At 37.5% G+C, this 19,039-nt stretch overlaps 1 protein-coding gene across 1 annotated transcript in view; it reads left to right on the forward strand.

Moving 5' to 3' along the window:
- The first annotated feature begins 725 nt into the window (after positions 1–725).
- Positions 726–19,039, forward strand: part of Pat1 (Protein interacting with APP tail-1) — a 265,102-nt gene continuing 246,788 nt past the window's right edge. The window contains exon 1 of the mRNA XM_090404192.1: positions 726–864. Within this exon, the coding sequence (XP_090260318.1) occupies positions 730–864 (135 nt within the window). The 5' untranslated portion in view covers positions 726–729. The remainder of the gene's footprint in view (positions 865–19,039) is intronic.

Genomic DNA, 19,039 nt, shown 5'->3' on the forward strand with positions numbered 1-19,039 from the left:
CCATCTCAATTTGTGTTTTCCCGCTCACACATTCACTTCTGAATTCAGCATCCGCATGTTTCATAAAGTATCTCCCCATCCACCCTGACCCTCCCGTTTCCCTGTTTGTGTTGTACCTCCAAAATAATAATAATAATAATACGTCGTCCCTAGGCAAGTACTGCTTTGCTGTTCCTAAATTCAAAATTAAGAACAACAACAAAAAAAAAAAAACATTGTTTTTATGGTTGAGATACAATTACTCCTTCCGTTTTTGCCGCCCTCCAAACTTTCCACATCTCTTTGTTGTTCAGCTTGAAACCTACCAAACTAGCTTTCCTTACTTCTCTTTCGCTCCATCTAATTCTGTTCTTTGGGGCAGCTTCACTTGTGCTGTCTTCTCAGTCTATAACCTCCACTTGTTCAGGAAGTACACCAACATATTTCTACTTTCACTTTTACCTGTAATTGATGCGTAATAATTTTCGCGACTCTTCATGTGTCTAGTTGAACCATCCCCATCCCTCCACACAAATACATGCAAACATATACTGTACGTATAAATGACCCCCCCCCCACACCACACACACACACTCACAAAAAAGGAAAAAAAAAATTTTTAAAAAATCCTTATTACAAATGACTTAATCGAATTTACAAAATAAATAAATAATGTACACTTACACACACACATTGTAATACCCTAATATTTCAGTGACGTCAAAGTAGAAACAGAGCCCGAGAAACATCATGGCGTCAGCGCTGCATTGGATACCTGATTCATTATATAATACATCAATAGCAGCTGTTGTCACTAATTATTCTAGTTACCAAAAGGAACTACGAACGTTTCCAGAAAATGTGTTGTTTGATGTGTATTACAAGGTACGCTAAACAAAGCCTTAAAGGATATTTTAATGTTTTTTTCTCCTTTCTTATTCCTGATGCATATGTTAAACTTATTACTCTGTGGGTTTTAGCTTTAATAAACATTTCTTGGAGTGGGTGTATTCGCAACCCTTGATTAGAAACAGAGAGGTGATATATTAAGAGAATGGGAAACGAACTCTGCATATTGAGGTAATATAAAATCTTGAGAAAGTATTCTTGGACATACCTTTTTTACTCACGCGACATGAAGGAAGGAGATTTTAACAAAATACAAGAACTGTTGGAACGAAAAATTATGTCTGTAAAACTGCATGATTTCTTGCAGTTTTTTATTTAGAAATATTTCTTATGCTCAAAGGCCTCATAGATAATTGAAGAAACTTGATAACGCTACTTGACTTTTAGTTTTTTAACTTAGGGTTATTAGTGTAATACAGAAAAAATTACTCCTTATGCTTTATAGCATAATGACATGACAGTCAATCAGTATTCCTGATGACGAGCAGCAACAACCATCAGTACTTCTTACAAGCAGAACTCCAGTTGTGTTAAGCAGTTGTAAAGATCTTGAGCAGTGTCAGGATACTGTCAACTTTGTTAAGATACTATTATTATTATTATTATTATTTGATCTCCATGGAGTCAGAGACTCATCATGGGAGGTCACACTATTGTACACAGTGCTCATCCAACACACTACTACACACAATGGTCATCCAACGCACACTGCTACACACAATGGTCATCCAACGCACACTGCTACACACAATCGTCATCCAACACACACACTACTACACACAATCGTCATCCAACACACACACTACTACACACAATGGTCATCCAACACACACACTACTACACACAATGGTCATCCAACACACACACACTACTACACACAATGGTCATCCAACACACACACTACTACACACAATGGTCATCCAACACACACACTACTACACACAATGGTCATCCAACACACACACACTACTACACACAATGGTCATCCAACACACACACTACTACACACAATGGTCATCCAACACACACACTACTACACACAATGGTCATCCAACACACACACACTACTACACACAATGGTCATCCAACACACACACACTACTACACACAATGGTCATCCAACACACACACACTACTACACACAACGGTCATCCAACACACACACACTACTACACACAATGGTCATCCAACACACACACTACTACACACAATGGTCATCCAACACACACACTACTACACACAATGGTCATCCAACACACACACACTACTACACACAATGGTCATCCAACACACACACACTACTACACACAATGGTCATCCAACACACACACACTACTACACACAACGGTCATCCAACACACACACACTACTACACACAACGGTCATCCAACACACACACACACTACTACACACAACGGTCATCCAACACACACACACTACTACACACAATGGTCATCCAACACACACACACTACTACACACAATGGTCATCCAACACACACACACACTACTACACACAATGGTCATCCAACACACACACACTACTACACACAATGGTCATCCAACACACACACACTACTACACACAATGGTCATCCAACACACACACTACTACACACAATGATCATCCAACACACACACTACTACACACAATGGTCATCCAACACACACACTACTACACACAATGGTCATCCAACACACACACACTATTGCACACAGTGCTCATCCAACCATGCCTTAAACTGAATCAATATGTCTCTCGGGCAATGCGTTCCAACCACCCTCCATGCAAAGAACCTACTCCTCACTCCTCTGTTCACACCCTCCTTATCTAGTTTCCAGTGATGGCCCCTTGTTCTACTCCTTTCTCCCATTCTATGAAAAATTTCTTCCATGTCGACCCGATAACAACCCCTGACTAGCTTGTATGTTTCAATCATACCCTCCCCCCCTTTTCCTCCTATTCACGAGGCTCTGTAGCTTGCCTTCTTCTCAATCTGTCCTTGTACTCCACATTCCAAAGACCACTGACTACCTTTGTGAATCTTCCCTGGACCCTTTCCAGCATATCCTCGTCACCATGAAAACCCAGCGACCAAATCTGAGCACAATAATCCATATGACACCTGATCAAGGCCTTATACAATGGAATCATAACCTCTCTATTTCTGCATGTCAGGGTCCTCTGTATTATTGCCATTATCCAATGTGACGTCTTCACAACTTGTGCAATGTGGCTCCTGAATTTCAGGTCCTTTTCCATCATCACTCCTAGATCTCATCTCCTCTTCTTCCGTTAAAGTTTCCCCACCAAATGTATGCTTTGCATCCCATCGTTGTTTACCAAATCTCAAAACCTTACACTTTGCAACATTGAACTGACAGTTCCACTTACCGGCCAATTCATGCGATCTATTTAAGTTCTCTTGTAAGGCAATAACATCCACTTGACCCTGCATTGCTCTCCCCAGTTTTGCATAATCTGCATACAGCTGGATATCACTAATTTAACCCAACCCAATATCATTAACACACAATCTGAACAACAATTTCCCCAAAACTGATCCCTGCGGCACACCGCTAGTTACCTTTCTTTTTCGGGATACTGCACCCCCATATACAACTTTCTGATACCTATCTGACAGCCAGTCACTGATCCATTTCAGAAGTCTGTTATCCAATCCCATCTGTTTCAATTTATTTAAGAGCTTATCATGTGGTAGTCTATCAAAAGATTTTGCAAAATCCAAGTACACCACTGTATATGCATCTCCCCGGTCCAAGGTATTTGTCACCCTGTTATAATACATAAGATTAGTGAAACATGATCTCCCCCTTAGCAAACCCATGCTGACAACCACAGAGAACACCGCTGCCATCAACCCATTTCGGTTTCCAGCTTCTCACCAATTTCTCCAGGACCATCACCACAACTTCAGATATACAGACCGGCCTGTAATTTGAAGCTACAGCCTTGATGCAGAAAGCAAGGGGAAACTATTACATTATATTTCTCAAGATAAGTTGTTATGGAAAGACTCATTAAAAAAAAAAAAAGAAAAAAGTAGAAATTAACAAAAGGAACTTTGATAAGATGAGTTGTGTCTGGCAGGAGGGGGGGGGATAGCAAAGCTCTTTCAGTTGACATCCACAGAAAGCTTTGCATCAGAATTGCTTGGAATGTAAGAACATTACTGAAGACAGGAACATGTAGATAGAAGTGAGCTAAGAAGATCCAACATTGGCATCATTGGAAACAGAGATTTTTTAAGTGATATCTTAAATATCATGTTATGCATTCTGGAGAAGAGAGAGGAAGAAATAACACATGGAGCAACAGAATAGTGAACACTCTACATGCTAGTGACAGAATAGAATAATCATGGTTAAAATAGCTAGCAAGTCAGTAAAACTTGTATCTCAAGTCTGTATGCCAACATCTGAAACAGATCTTAGAGGAAGTGGACAGAGTTGATGGGATTGTATATTTCTAGACCTGGTGAAACATAATGACAACTTGGTATTAATTGGAAACTTAAATATATTAGTAGAAGGGAAAGGAAACAAAATAGTTGAAAATTTTGAAGCAGTTCACAAAAAGAAAAATATATATATACATTGAAAATGCCAGGAAATTTAAGAAAATACTAAATTGATTACATAATAACAAAGCAAACATTCTAGGACCAATTTCTTGTAAAGCTTACCCAGGAGCAAATGTTGACAGTAATCATAATCTACTCATGGCTAAGTGTGATTTTGGATTCAAGCAGCGAACTTAAACCTGAGAAAAGAAAAGTTTATGATGTGAATAAACTAAAAAATACCACTATAAAAAATTATTATTATTAACATCTGATCTCCATGGAATCCAAGACCTATTGCAGGATTTTATCCTGCAATAGGTCTTGGATTCCATGCTCCCTCATGCAAAAAACCCATTTACAGTTTCTGCACAAACTACTCTCAGACTCAATCTTTGCATTGCACTCACCATGTAAAGAACCTGCTTCTCACTCCCTTGCTCACACCCGTATTATATAACTTTCAGGGATGGCTTCTTGTTCTACCTCTGTCACTATACTCTGTTATATATCTCCTCCACATGAATATGGTAACAATACTTCATCAACTTATGTCTCAATCATATCCCCTCTCCTTTTATTCACAAGGCTTTTTAACTTGCTTTCCCTGATATCGAATATCAGATATGAGAAAATCTTATATCTGATATTCCATAGACCTGATACTGACCTTCCCTGGACCACCTCTCCAGTACATCCAGGTGACCAAATCTGCACATTGTAGTCCATATGTGGATAGATCAAAGCCTTGAATGAGGGAACCATTACCTCTTTGCTTCTGCATGTCAATATCTTACTCATTATTGCTATAATCCATTGGGATATTCTTACAATTTTAGCAATATGACATCCAAACTTCAAGTCTCTCTCCACCATCACTCCCAGATCTACCATCTCTTCCACCTCCTTCAAAATTTCTACATTATCTCTGCATCCCAACATTGTGTACCAAATTTAAGACCTTGCACTTTTCAATATTAAACTGATAGCACCATTCACTTATCTACTCACATAGTATATTTAGATCCTCCTTTAAGGTCACATCATCTCTACTTCTCATAGTACTTCCCAACTTTGCCTCATCAGGAATCAGCTGCACATTTCCAGATAACACAGTCCCATTGTCATTAGCATAGAAGTCAAACATAATGAGGATTTTATGAAAATATATGAATACGAAACATTAATATAAATCTTTTGGAGATGGTGGACAAATGAAGCAATAAACAACCAGAAGAAAACCTGGTGGGTTCAAAAAATGGTCACATTACTCCTTTGTTTAAGAAATAGTGCACATGTACAGAAATGCCTCCTCAAAGTAAAAACAATACCTAAAAACCTTTGGTAACAAATGAAGTGATCTTATGAACAAAATCAAAGGAAAAATAAACAGGATGATTAGAGTGAAGAGGAATATGTAAGATTAAGAACCAGAATTACTTCCAGAGTGCAGAAGACTGAAGGAACAGCAGATGCATGAAACATCTCCGGAGATTGAAAGTGTAATGAAAGAAGGTAAAATAGACATTGTGTCTTACAGATTAATAATAATAAAAACAAGTGATATTGTGGAAAATCAGAAGTACTATAATAAAAGATCAAGATGATCAGATCTTGACGGATCCAAAAGGTATAGAAAAGAAATGGAGACAATATTTGGAAAAACTATACAATGGACAGAATTTATATGAATGGAATAGCTAAAAAAAGATGATTCAAGCAAAGATGAAGAATATTATATTCTTAGAGAAGAGTTTTAAAGGGCACTTTGCCAACTCAGTGGAAAAGCACCATAGTGAAATGGTATCAAAGCAAAACTGACAAAGGAAGTCAGTGACATGATAAAATTTGAGTTGTTTATATTACGAGTGATATTCTACACTGTTTATGCGGTCAGTTTTGGTTTAACACGTGTTGTGTAAAGGTGTGTGATATTTGATAGTAAATTACATCTGAGAGAGACCACGAACTCCGATGTCAGTATAGTTTTTTTTTTTTTTACTGTTGAAAATGGCTGGAAAAATATATCTATTGGATAATCCATCAGATGTTGAAGAAATTCAACGAGTGTTACTCGAGTCCGATGATGAGAATGATAGTCGAATGCGAAAATGAAAGTGATATTTAATAGTAAACTGTATCTGAGAGATACTGTGAACTCAGATGTCGGTATAGTATTGGTTTAGTTTTTTTCCTTTGTTCAATAATTTCTAGATTGTAACTAAATATAAATAAACCATCATGTATTATATTTGCTTTTTTTTTTTTTTAAAGTTTTATTGCATTTTAGCATATACTAGTAATGAATATATTTCTCAGATACACGCAACCTATGCTGCAATTTTTTTGACCATGACCTCTGCAGGGTTAAAAAAAAAGTTACACAAGGAGGAACAACAAGAGAAACTTAAAATGTAATAATAACAAAGAAAGCAAATGCTTCAGATTGTAAATATTATTGCACAATTAAACTCTTGTCACGTGCATCAAAAATTCTTCTTAAAATAATACAAAACAGAATAAGAATTAGAGAGGAAACTAAGTGATGACTAATTTGGATTTAGGAAAAAATCTGGGACAAAGGAAGTAATCCTTGCCTTAAGACAAATCATAGAAAAGAAAACCACCCTTTCCTGTCAAATGGTAGGAAAAAACACGTGCATTCGCTTTTTTTTGATTTGGAGAAAATATTTCACCAGAATAATTGTATGGAAAGATCTAACAGATTGGAGAGACAGGCTGGCTATATATGACTTTTACTCAGAACAAATAAAATTGGACAAGAATTCTGAAACAGCTGAAATAAAGAGAGGAGCCCTGCAGGTAGGGATGCTCCCTCTCCGCTTTTTAACTTATAAGTTGTGGAAACTATAAAAAATAAAAGTGGAAATAGCATCTCTAGCATAGTCATAAATAACCATTTTGTACCTGGATTAGATTTGACAATTGTAGTGATCACTGGTTCAGGTAATTCCTAACTTTACAAGTTAATTCGTTCCTAGCACATGCTCATAAAGTGAGAATTTATTTTCCAATATAATGTTAAAAATGGGTTACATTCACAACATTGAAATTTGATCATTGTTATTTTAAATAAAGGTTGCTAAACAACATTTAACTGGTGATTTATTTATCCAAAGAAATGAAAATTTAAATTTCTGTCTTCAGAAAAATCCAAAGTATGACAACATAGCTTTTAAAATCAAGCAGATTAGAAGGGTCGTTTGTTTCCGAAATAGTCTTCTCTTTCTTAGCATATATAATTTAAAAATGCTTATGCATTTTTAAAATCTGTTGCAACTTTTCCACTGCACGCGAAATATGAATCTTGTGAATCAAAAAATCTCAGTTTGCTTTTTCTATTGTTGAAAAGCTTCGTCAAGTCTCTCAAGAATGAAGGAATGAACAGGAGTTTCATCTGTTAAATCTTCTTCTGCACATTTTATCATTTCAAGGTGGTTTCCATTTCTGAGCTGTCCATTGTGTGCTTGAAGCAGATTAGTGATGTCAGTTATAGAAATCTTCAGCTGCAGTTGGTTAGAAATAATGATGATCACTTCTGTTTCACTTTGTATGATCTCTGTTGGTTCTTGAAATCCTTCAAAATTATCAGTAAACTGAGCACAGTAGTGCCTGTATTACATACTATGTGTGATTTGAAATACTGTAGTTATGAATTTTTAGCATCTATGTATCGTATTTAATGTTCATATTTTCAGTTTTGTTGATACTTAGGAAAAATAAATTAAAAAAACTTGTAAAGTAGGACTGTCTATACTAATAAAACCAGTCTCCCCACTTTAAATACTTCTCTGAAGTTTAGGATAGAGTGAAAAATGAAGATCTTCATTTTAGTTGTAATTATTTCTGTTATTATTTCAGTCTAAGCAGATGTTTGTATTGGGTGAAGCGAATTAATAGATAGACCATGGAAAGGAGCAGTAAAAGTCATGTGGTTGTCCCATTTGATACTCATGTAATGCTAGAAGATACGAGACTGAGAATGGCTAGGCGTAGGTTGTTCTAAAGTGCATGAAACATAGATCAGGTTGCAGTCTGAATTACTAGGAAGGAAAACAGATACCCTTGATATATTTGAAAGGGTGTCTTTTTAGGAGGAGATCAAGAATGTTGCAGGATGGTGGGAGTTATTTGGTATTCTGGTAGAAAGATGACCTATCTGTGTTAGATTGTTGCTGATGGCAATTACTTCAACGTCCGTTCCTTCTTGATCAGCAATACTGGAGAAGGGAAGCCAGTTTGAGTTGTGGACATTGAAGTTCCAAAGGAAGATGAACCCACTATTTAGTTAGTACGACTGCAGAAAATCAAGTTTTAGAGCTAGGTACTTGAAGAGGCCATGGTGTAAGTTATTTGTTTTGACGAACTGTAAACATAGCAAACCGAATGCAAATGGAACATACATGTGTTGGTAGGCATGCAAGTGGATATAAAAATTTTTTGTTATGATTATTAATGTTGTGATTTTTTGGTTGGAAATTTTGAATCAAAGCAACTCAAATGTGTGTTTGTGAGAGGGAGAGAGAAGAAGGTGAGGTTTTGTCTTTTCTGACATGAGATGTCAGTTCTAATGGATGCCACATTCCTTCTGCCACAAGAGTTGCACTTGTGCAACTCTTGTGGCAGAAGGAATTGTTAAAGTGTAGGTTGGGAAGTTGGAGTATACAGTAGTTGTTGACCTCATGAGGTTCCGTTAGGAATAATAAATGTGGTTTAGATGACTGTAGGTAGTGTGCATAATTTAAATAGCTATTTTGAGGCTCTGAATACTCATGAAGTTTATATATATATCACTTCCTCCCCACACAGAGGCCGAAGGCCTAAGCTAATAAATGCTGTATGTGTGTGTGCAGTGGGGGTCAAGAGCAAAGTAATTGGTTGACATTCCTCTTTAAGAACTGGAGCTTATAGTCGTGGGAGAACATTCCATGGGAATGACTATCCCACAGAACTGAAGTAGATTAAATGATAAATAACTGGCAGCAGCTGCTCAGTGCATTACCATTCAACTGCAACAGAATGCTGAGCAGCTTTCATTCATGTTGCTATAGGTTTGACAGAAGTTTGGGAACATAATGGGTAATAGTTCTGCCAAACAGTGCCCATAGAAATATCTGTAGATGAGATAGGGCAGAAAATGACTATCTTTGAGACTGTGGCAGAAGATGGCTTGTGAGTGAAAAATCATCAATCAACTGAATTACTCTTCCCCAAAACAGCATTGAGAAGTTTTAGAGATGTTTTAGGTATACCACTCCAAATTTAAGAGCAGTGTCTTAAAGCTTAGTGAACCCCCGTAGAGAGCAAGTAACTGGATAGATGAAAAGCAGTGCCTTGAGATCAATTCTGTAGCTGAGGATGCTACAAAATTGATGTGATCATGCCAGGAAAGACTACAAGCAAGATTCAATCCGAAAAGAGATCTAATCTCAACTGTTAGGTTGATCATTGTCAAAGGTAAGGGGAGTACTACTAAGGTAAGGAGAAGAACTAAGGTCTTTTCTGTGAAAAAAAAAAAAAAAAGACGAAACTACATTTCAGAAGCAGATGTGAAGGCACTCCAGTTATTATTGCCCAATTGCAGAATGGCATGGAGATATCAGCACAGAAAGGATGTATTGCACATGCTTTAGGAACCTGAGATGCCCGAGCACCACAGGGATTGTCTCATGATTGGGATAAGTGGCAAATGCTCATGAGCAAAACCACGAACAAATATTGAAATCAGTGAGATCAGTGAGACCACGTGTATTGAGAAAGATTGGGGGCAAAACAGTGCCTCAAGGAACACCTGCTTTAATAGGAAAATCTGTGGGGAGAATGTCTTCCATCATTATATGTAATGAACAACCTGAGAGAAAATTGGTGCTCAATTATGAAGAGAAGAAGGCAGACTATAGGATGGCAGTTTCTTTGAGAAGTCCCTTTCAAATTCTGTGGAAATGTCAACCACATATTTCTCCAAACCCTCTTTATTATTATTATTATTATTCAGGCCTCCATGGAGTCAAAAGACTCGTTGTGGGAGGTCCTTCCTAAGAAACACAGTCTATCAAGACTCATCGAGGAGAGCCCCCCCCCCCCCCAAGAAACACAAAGTCTATCATACCACTCCTTGAACTCATTGACCGTTCTCGCTCTCTCACCACTCCATCAGGCAGTGCATTCCATGGTTCAACCACCCTCCATGCAAAGAAACCACTCCTCACCCTCTTGCTCACAGTTTCCTTTTGTAACTTCCAGGGATGGCCTCTTGTCATCACTCCTTCCTGCTGTTCAACCAAGCGAAAGAACTCCCCAGTGTCAACCCTGTAACCACCTCTCATGGCTCTTCTAGAGGCAGACTGTGTAGGTGAGGGGATTTGCTGTGGATCCTGATTGGCAGAAGACACAGTGGTGGTCACTACATAGTTGACACTTCTGTACATGTCAAAGTTGACTATTGATAACCTCCATTATGTTAGACAACACTAAGGTGAGAGCAATAGGTCAATAGTTTGACGATAGATACTTATCGTTTTTTTTTTTTTTTTTTTTTGAATTGGCTGTATATAGGCATGCTTCCATGCTGTTGGATGGATATCAGCTGAATATAATATAATCTATAGATGATAAAGAACAGGTGTTAGTTCAGGATTACATCTCTTTAGTACAGTTGGTAAGATTGCATCAGGACCAGAAGCTGTTTTGATATCTGATTTTTAAGGTTCTTTGACAGCTTTCTGGTAGAGGGTTACATGAGGCATGCTAGTGGATACATGTACTTTTTCTTTGTTATAATTATTAATGTTGTGATTTCTTGGTGGATAATTTGTTGCATTTTTATTTTTTTGATGGATTTTTATTATTTTCTTTTGAAATTGTGTACTAGGATGTAGTACACACTTCCAGAAATTCTGTTCTAGGTGCTAGACTTTTTCTTTTGGGTACATCTTTCAGTTAAAAGAGGTTTATATCCCACTCATGACTGATGTGTGTATTGGAGTACTTGATTTGAACCGATATGTTGCGACTCCATGGGATACTCTGTTTATGTAATGGCTAGTATGAATAGGTTTCAATAACTAAAAAATATAAAATGGCTGTTACTTTTCCAGATTGCAAGAATAGATAACTTATTACTTTCTTTTTATTATTATTTCATGACACCTACTCTACAGCTCTTCATCTCCACCACTACACCGAACCTCTACTACCATCATCATCTACATCAGTGTCATCTACTGCCAATCACCACCACTAGTATTTTTTGTCTGTAAATTGCCTGTGTTTTGAAGGGCCCATTTGTCTGAATACAGGATGAAAAACCCTAGTTTCCAGAAGGAAAAACCCTGCTACCTCCATATGAGATTTGCTAACTCACCTTCAATTGAAAAAGCCCATATAAAGATTTTTCCCATCACGATGAGAATTGAACTTAGCCCTTTTCCAATCAAAGGGTGCAGTGTACCATTGTTCTTCCAATTGCGGTATGGAAGCACAGTTTTTTAGTACCAAACTGGCTTATGGTGGTATTAGCTAGAGATAGGTAGTTTGACATATACATTAGAATTCTTTATAATAAACTGAGAATTACTACACGCTAACTGCGCGCGCGCGTGTGTGTGCGTGCGTGCGTGCGTGCGTGTAATCCACATATGTGACTTAGTAATCTAGGTGACCACCATATCCAGGAAAGGCTTTAGATATGTATATACTCAGAATTAAACTACAGTCATCATTCGACTTACATCAAGGTTTCATTCCATCCGGTAGGATGTAAGTTGATACATTAAATCAACAGAGTTATAGGAGTTAGAGACTTAACTGTAATAAGTACATTGTCATTTTAATGTTTAAACCTCATAAAACTGTGCATTACTGCCACTATAAAACAGGAGAATAATCACCCAAATCTTCCGCCACAGTCACATCTCCATTACTTTCCCTATGTGAAGGACCAGGCTGTAGCTCTTCTGGTGTAACCTTTGTTTTTTTTTGATGAAAATGTCCAATGTGCTTTGCTTATTCCTCTTCTTCTTTTCATCATAAATTTGTTTATAGCAAGCAAATGCATCATGTGCTTTCCTTTCTACTAATAAGTAGCGTTCAACATTGGGGTCCATGTCTTCAGCCATTTTGAGAACATCGCTAACTACAGAGAACATTTCTGCAAGACCCTTCACTGCGAATTGTATAACTACCTCTTCTTGTTTCTCTTTTCCCTCTTCCTTTTCTCATTCTTCCTCTTCTGCAACACGTTCCTCCATTTCAACCAATTCTTCATTATTCAACTCTCTGGGGGGGCACTTTCTGTGAGTTGAACTATATCATCATTCACTTTGAGATTTACATTGTTTGCTAGGCCCACTATTTCTTCACTCAGTTTACAAAAGTCTTCATTTTTTTTCAAACTTCCAAAATCGTGCACAAACCTTTTTTAATGTCTTTTTCCACATGCCACTCATATATTGAGAGATCACTTTGTCCAAAGCCATAGTAATACTTTTAATAGTGATAAATATTGAATTTTTTCCAGAATTGCATGAGAGTCGGATCATTTCCTTCAGTGGCAGAAATGGCTTGTGAAAAAATTCTGCTTTGATAATAAGCCTTAGACACTGCAAGAACTCCCTGATTCATTGGTTGGATTAATGAAGTAGTGTTTTGAATGAAGAAACATGACCTTGATCTTGGGGTGAAGATCACCGATGTAAGTTGGATAATCTGGAGCATTATCTAGAATTAATAAAATTTTAAATTCTACATTTTCTTTCACACAATAACTTTTTATTTCACTCACATAATAGTTGATGAAGGCATCTGTGAACAAGTTTTGAGTCATCCATGACTTCTTATTGTTCCAATAATGATTTGGAAGAGTATGCTTCCTAATGTTTTTGAAGACCTTGAATTCTCACTGTGACACATCACAAAATTTCAATTTATATCCAGCCACATTACCCCCTAACAGAATCGTAATATGGTTTTTAAGAGCTTCAAAACCAGGCATAGATTTTAGCATTTTGTGGATGAATGTCTGCTTGGTTTTTTTTTTTTTTTCTCCAAAACAAGGAGATCTCATCTATATTAAATATTTGCTGTGCCAAATAATTTTCCCATGTAATAATTTTATCCAATTTCTCCACAAACTCCATGGCAGCCTTCTCATTAGCACTTGCAGATTCACCATACATTTTCACATTATGCAGTGCAAAATGCTATGCTGCTTGAATCTCATGAACCAACCAGAAGAAGTACTTATGTAGTCATAATCGAGTCCTGCTTTCTCCTTGAACATGTTGAAGACACTTAGTGCTAAGGGTATGTGCTTTTGGTTCAGGCCCTCTATCTATGATGCAAGTAGCTTTTCCATTTCACTGGTAGGACCTTGTCGATTGTTGATTTGCTTCCAAATCAACAGTACAATGATGTATTGTTGATTTGGAAGCAAATTTGAATGGAATGGAAGCGAATCATTTCACAGTCTCTACGACTTTATTCTTATTTTTATGAATGTTCGTCACTGTAGAATGAGACCATCCGAAGTCATATGTGATCACATCGACAGGCTTACCTGCTTTATCTTGCTTTATAACTTGCAACTTCATTTCAAGATCAGTTGCTCGCCTCTTTTTCTGTGATTCTTCACTAGTTTTTTTTTGTTTTTTTTTGATTGGGCATGTAGGAGTCATGATGCACAAAATATCGTGAAATATTTAACGATAAATACACAAATAACCTATTTCTCAAAGACAAAATCAACAGAGGAATTATTGAAACCCATGCCAACTACTGAGTGAGGCTGCCACTGATGCCATTGTGCATGTGTGTGCATGATGCATTGTTGCTAAATGGAAACCTTTTTACTTTACACTCACTGGCATCTTGTTCGAAAGTATAGTTGTAAATGTTATTTATTCCATTATGGGATCACAGACATATCTTTGAGCTGACGTAAGTTGAGGGATGACTGTAGATATGAAATATTCTTTTCCCTGTTCTCTGCCAAAGGCTGGTCTGTAGTCTTCTTTTCTTTTGGTTGTTCTAAGTCTTACCATACTATCTAGAGCTGACCCTGACATACTGTGGTGCTCACCAGTTGGTTATATAATTTATCTTATTTTCTATAGACAAATTCATACCCATTGTTATTTCTTCCATTCCATTCTTTGTACAAAATTTAAATTTCAGTAGAAGAGCTTGTTCTGCAGATTATTGATAAACAGGCAGGTTATCAATAATCAATAATAATGAAATATCAATAATAATGAAGAATCCTGCTGGTTCCTTATTTGGAACCAGCAGGATTCTTCACTTTTTAAAGGAGCCATACTGCTAGAAGTACTAGACTTACTCTGTTGGCTTTATAGCTTTAGCTGCTTAACAGTTAACTCCCAAACAGTCACACAAATAAAATATATCAGAAATATAAGCTTAGTATCACCTATTTCAATAGTATCCAAATGTTATTTTAACTTCAAGGGACACTTCATATTCACATAATAATTATTATTATTTCGGGCAACTCCAAGGAGTCGACAGACTCATTGAGGGAGGCCCTAACATCATGTCAAGAACAGCTATTCGACATTCACACAGTATCTATCATACCTTACCTTGAACTCATTCACGGTCATAGCACTCACAACAGACTCTGGCAGCTTATTCCACTCATTCACCACTCTCCAAGTAAAAAACCTAGCTCTAACACTCCTACTAACCACATTCTTGCCCAGCTTCCATGTATGGCCCCTAGTCCTTCCACTACCAGTCCTATTCTCAAAAATATCTTCTGGATTAATCCTATAGAAACACTTCAGTAATTTGAATGTCTCAATCGTATCACTCCTTTTCCGCCTATCAACCAATTTTTGCAACCCACAAATCTTCAACCTGTTCTCATAAGGTTCATTCCACAGACCTGCTATCATCTTGGTCACTCGTCTCTGGATCCTCTCCACTTCCTCCGCATCAAGAAGAAACCCTGGCACTCATATCTGGGCACAGTAGTCTAGATGGGGTCTTATCAAGGCTCGATATAGTGGAACAATAACTTGTTTGTCTCTGCTTGTTTAAAGTATTTTTCAGCAACCAAGCAATTCGATGAGCTGATTGGTCAGTAATTCCCGAATAAACCACTTTTGCAATGTGCCACCTAAACTTCAACTCCCTATCCACCAACACTCCCAAATCCCTGGCCTCATCAATCTCCTGGAGTATGGTTCCACCAATGTGATATACTGCTGCTAATCTTTTCACTCCAAAATGCATTACCTTACACCTTGCCACATTAAATTGACATCCATTTTCCCTAGCCCAGTCCTCCAAACTATCCAAATCATCCTGTAAAATTTTGACATCCTGTGCACTCACAATTGCTCTAACCAACTTTGCATCATTAACAAACAAGTGAACACTTCCTCTCAGATCCTTTCCTATATCGTTAATGAACAAATTGAAAAGTAGTGGTCCAAGAACAGAACCCTGCGGCATGCCACTAGTCACAAGCCGTCTTTTGGACTCCACTCCCGAATAAACCACTCACTGGTATCTCTCTCCATCAACCACCCTCCTATCCATCTCCATCGGCTCCAGTTTACTGATTACAGTTCCATGTGGTATCCTGTCTAAGGCCTTGGCAAGGTCCAGTAGAATCGCTGTAAACCCATTACCCTTATCCAGTTTAGCCGTCACTGTGTTATAAAATGTGTGCAAGTTACCGAGGCATGATCTACCCTTCACAAAACAATGTTGTCCGCCATACGTTATCCCATTTTCATCTATCCAATCCTATATTCTTCTCTTGACTAATTTCTCCAAGACCTTGACAACGATTCCTGATATGCTAATCAGTCGGTAATTTACAACAGCAGTCTTGGAACCTCCTTTATGCAGTGGAATTATTTTAGACTCAAATTAAACAAAATGGTCAGGGGTACTGACAATTCTTTAGCTTCTTCACATATGACACGAGCTGGTATACCATCAAATCCCACAGATGTATTGACATTGAGGTTTTGCAATAGACTACTCACCTCCACTTCATTCACCACAATTCCCGTATAATTTATTGGTTCATTCATTTCTGCAATGTCACCACCTGGAAGATATATTCTTACAAAGTGCTCACTCAGTAATTCAACTATATCAACTGATTTGGTTACCTCCCTACCATCGGCATTCTTTAAAATCATTCTGCCATATACATTTTTTTCTTTTACTTGCAATATATCGAAAAAACTGTTTAGAATTCTCTTTAGCCTGCATGGCCAATGTTTTTTCGTTATCCTTTATTGCTTTTCTTACCACACTCGTTACCCTTCTGGCCTGCACTTTATACCGTTCATGTGCCTGTCAGTCACCTTTCTCCTTAAATTCCCTCCATAGTTGTTTCTTTTTTTGCAGCTCAAGCTTAATGGTGTTATTCATCCATTTAACCCCGTGATTTATTATTCGGAACTTGATTTATTATTCGGACTCTGGGTATACAGTCAGCCATTGCTTCATGCATACACTTCTTAACCGCCTCCCATGCACTATCAACTTCTAGCCCTTGCAGTTGTACATGCCATGGCACTGAACCAATCATTCTCCTAAGCTTGTCATACTTACCAGCCCGATAATTCCACATGTACCCCGTCTTAATTGTAAATTCCACACCTTTAGTCACCTCACAAGTCAAGACCCTATGATCACTCTCACCAGTTGGTGGCAACGTGGTCATATTCGTTATAGCCAAATTCTCAGATGCAATTTCCAGGTCAAGCACTCTCTGATCCCTAGTATTTTTCATTACATGCTGTCACAGATAGTTATCCCTTAGTAACTGCATAAAATCCAATTCCTTCCTCCTGTGTCCTCTCCTCCTTCCAATCAATGTTACCATAGTTAAAATCTCCCATAATAATTACCCTCCTTCCACTCATTTCCACACATCAAAGCGAGTTTGGTGGTTAATTCTAGCTAAATCAAACCTTAAATTAAAGATTTCAAGAAATTATATTCTTGGTTTAATCCTTTATCCAAGTGTAAGCAAACAAAGTTTGTGTGTGAAGTATTTTCACGACTGAGCTACTTGCGTATAGAGGCTAATGACTTCATATCAATTGCCTTAGGATCCCATAAGATCCTTTTTCTGAAAGAAGTACATTTCTTTCAGAAAAACATGTATAATGCTATGTATTATGAGAAAGGCCATTGTCCAGACCAGTTTCGACCTTTGTTATAAGTAAAGGATTGTCTCCAAAAACTAGGTGATCCCTTAGATCACTCTAACCAGAATGAATGACTCGAAGGATCATTTAACTCATAACTCTAGATCACTCAGAACTCAGCAGTGGTTCTACTCAGTTGCTGGCTCACCCTACCACTGAACAGAAGCTCTCATCTCTCAGGGGAAGATTATCCATCAAAGATTCCGATAAAGGCCATGTCAGTAGAAGCTATACCATAGGTAAGCATGCATGGAATGCAGTGATTGAGACCACATCAGCAGGAACCAGAGCTAGAAGGATACCAAGGTCGAAGTAATGCAGAAATCATATACTTCCCATATAGAAGTAGTGAAAAGATGTCTCCTCATTATTAAAATACTTTGGATCAGAGATAGATGATGAAAGTTTTTTCACGTGGTTATACTATAAATTAAGATTCCAAGAAATTATATTCTTCCTTTATCCAAGAGTAAGAAACCAAAGTTTGCCCATGAAGTATCTTCATGACTGAGCTACTTGTGTATAGAGGCTAATGAACTACAATTGCCTCTCTATTTGTATATGAGAAATATGATCTGCACTACTTCAGGGTCTGGTTTCCACTTATGAGACTTGAATAAAGGTTGAAACTGGTCTGGGTAGTGGCCGTTCTCATAATGTACAGCATTATACACATCGCATAGGTATGTTTTGCATTATGTAATACCAAGGCAATTGATTGGAAGTCGTTAGCCTCTATACACAAGTAGCTCAGACATGAAGATACTTTACACACAAACTTTGTTTGCTTACACTTGGATAAAGGCATAGCTAAGTGGAAAAAACTTTCAAAACCAAACGTTATAAACAGTCCTGTCGAGTACCTCTGTGTGAATAACTTAAACAGCCTTATATATGCCTTAGTGAAGATATGGAGGACACACTGAAAAGCTGTGGAGAACCCCCCCCCCCATAGTTTTACAAGGCCTAATGGCATTTCCAAAAATAGCAAATTCAGATATATTCACAAAGAGCAATGTGTCAGTACTTTTATGAACAAAGAGAAAATTTTAAAAAAAGAATGATCTAAAGCAGGGGTTCTCAACCTTTTCCAATGGCATACCACTATATTTAATTCAAGACATTAGATGTACCAGTAAGCAAATCTGTTTTCGTAACACCCGGCAGTGACTCACGTGCCACCAGTGGTACGCGTACCATAGGTTGAGAATCCCTGATCTACAGAATTGAATTAATACTTTCACTCAACTTAAAATTCAAATCCTGTACATCATTATTATTAATTCTTTACACACAAACTTTGTTTGCACTTGGATAAAGGCATAGCTAAGTGGAAAAAACTTTCAAAACCA

This window comes from Typopeltis vanoorti, chromosome 2 (assembly GCF_054136105.1).
Source record: "Typopeltis vanoorti isolate ZY-2024b chromosome 2, IOZ_Tvanoo_1.0, whole genome shotgun sequence".
Classification (NCBI taxonomy): Eukaryota; Metazoa; Arthropoda; class Arachnida; order Uropygi; family Thelyphonidae; genus Typopeltis; species Typopeltis vanoorti.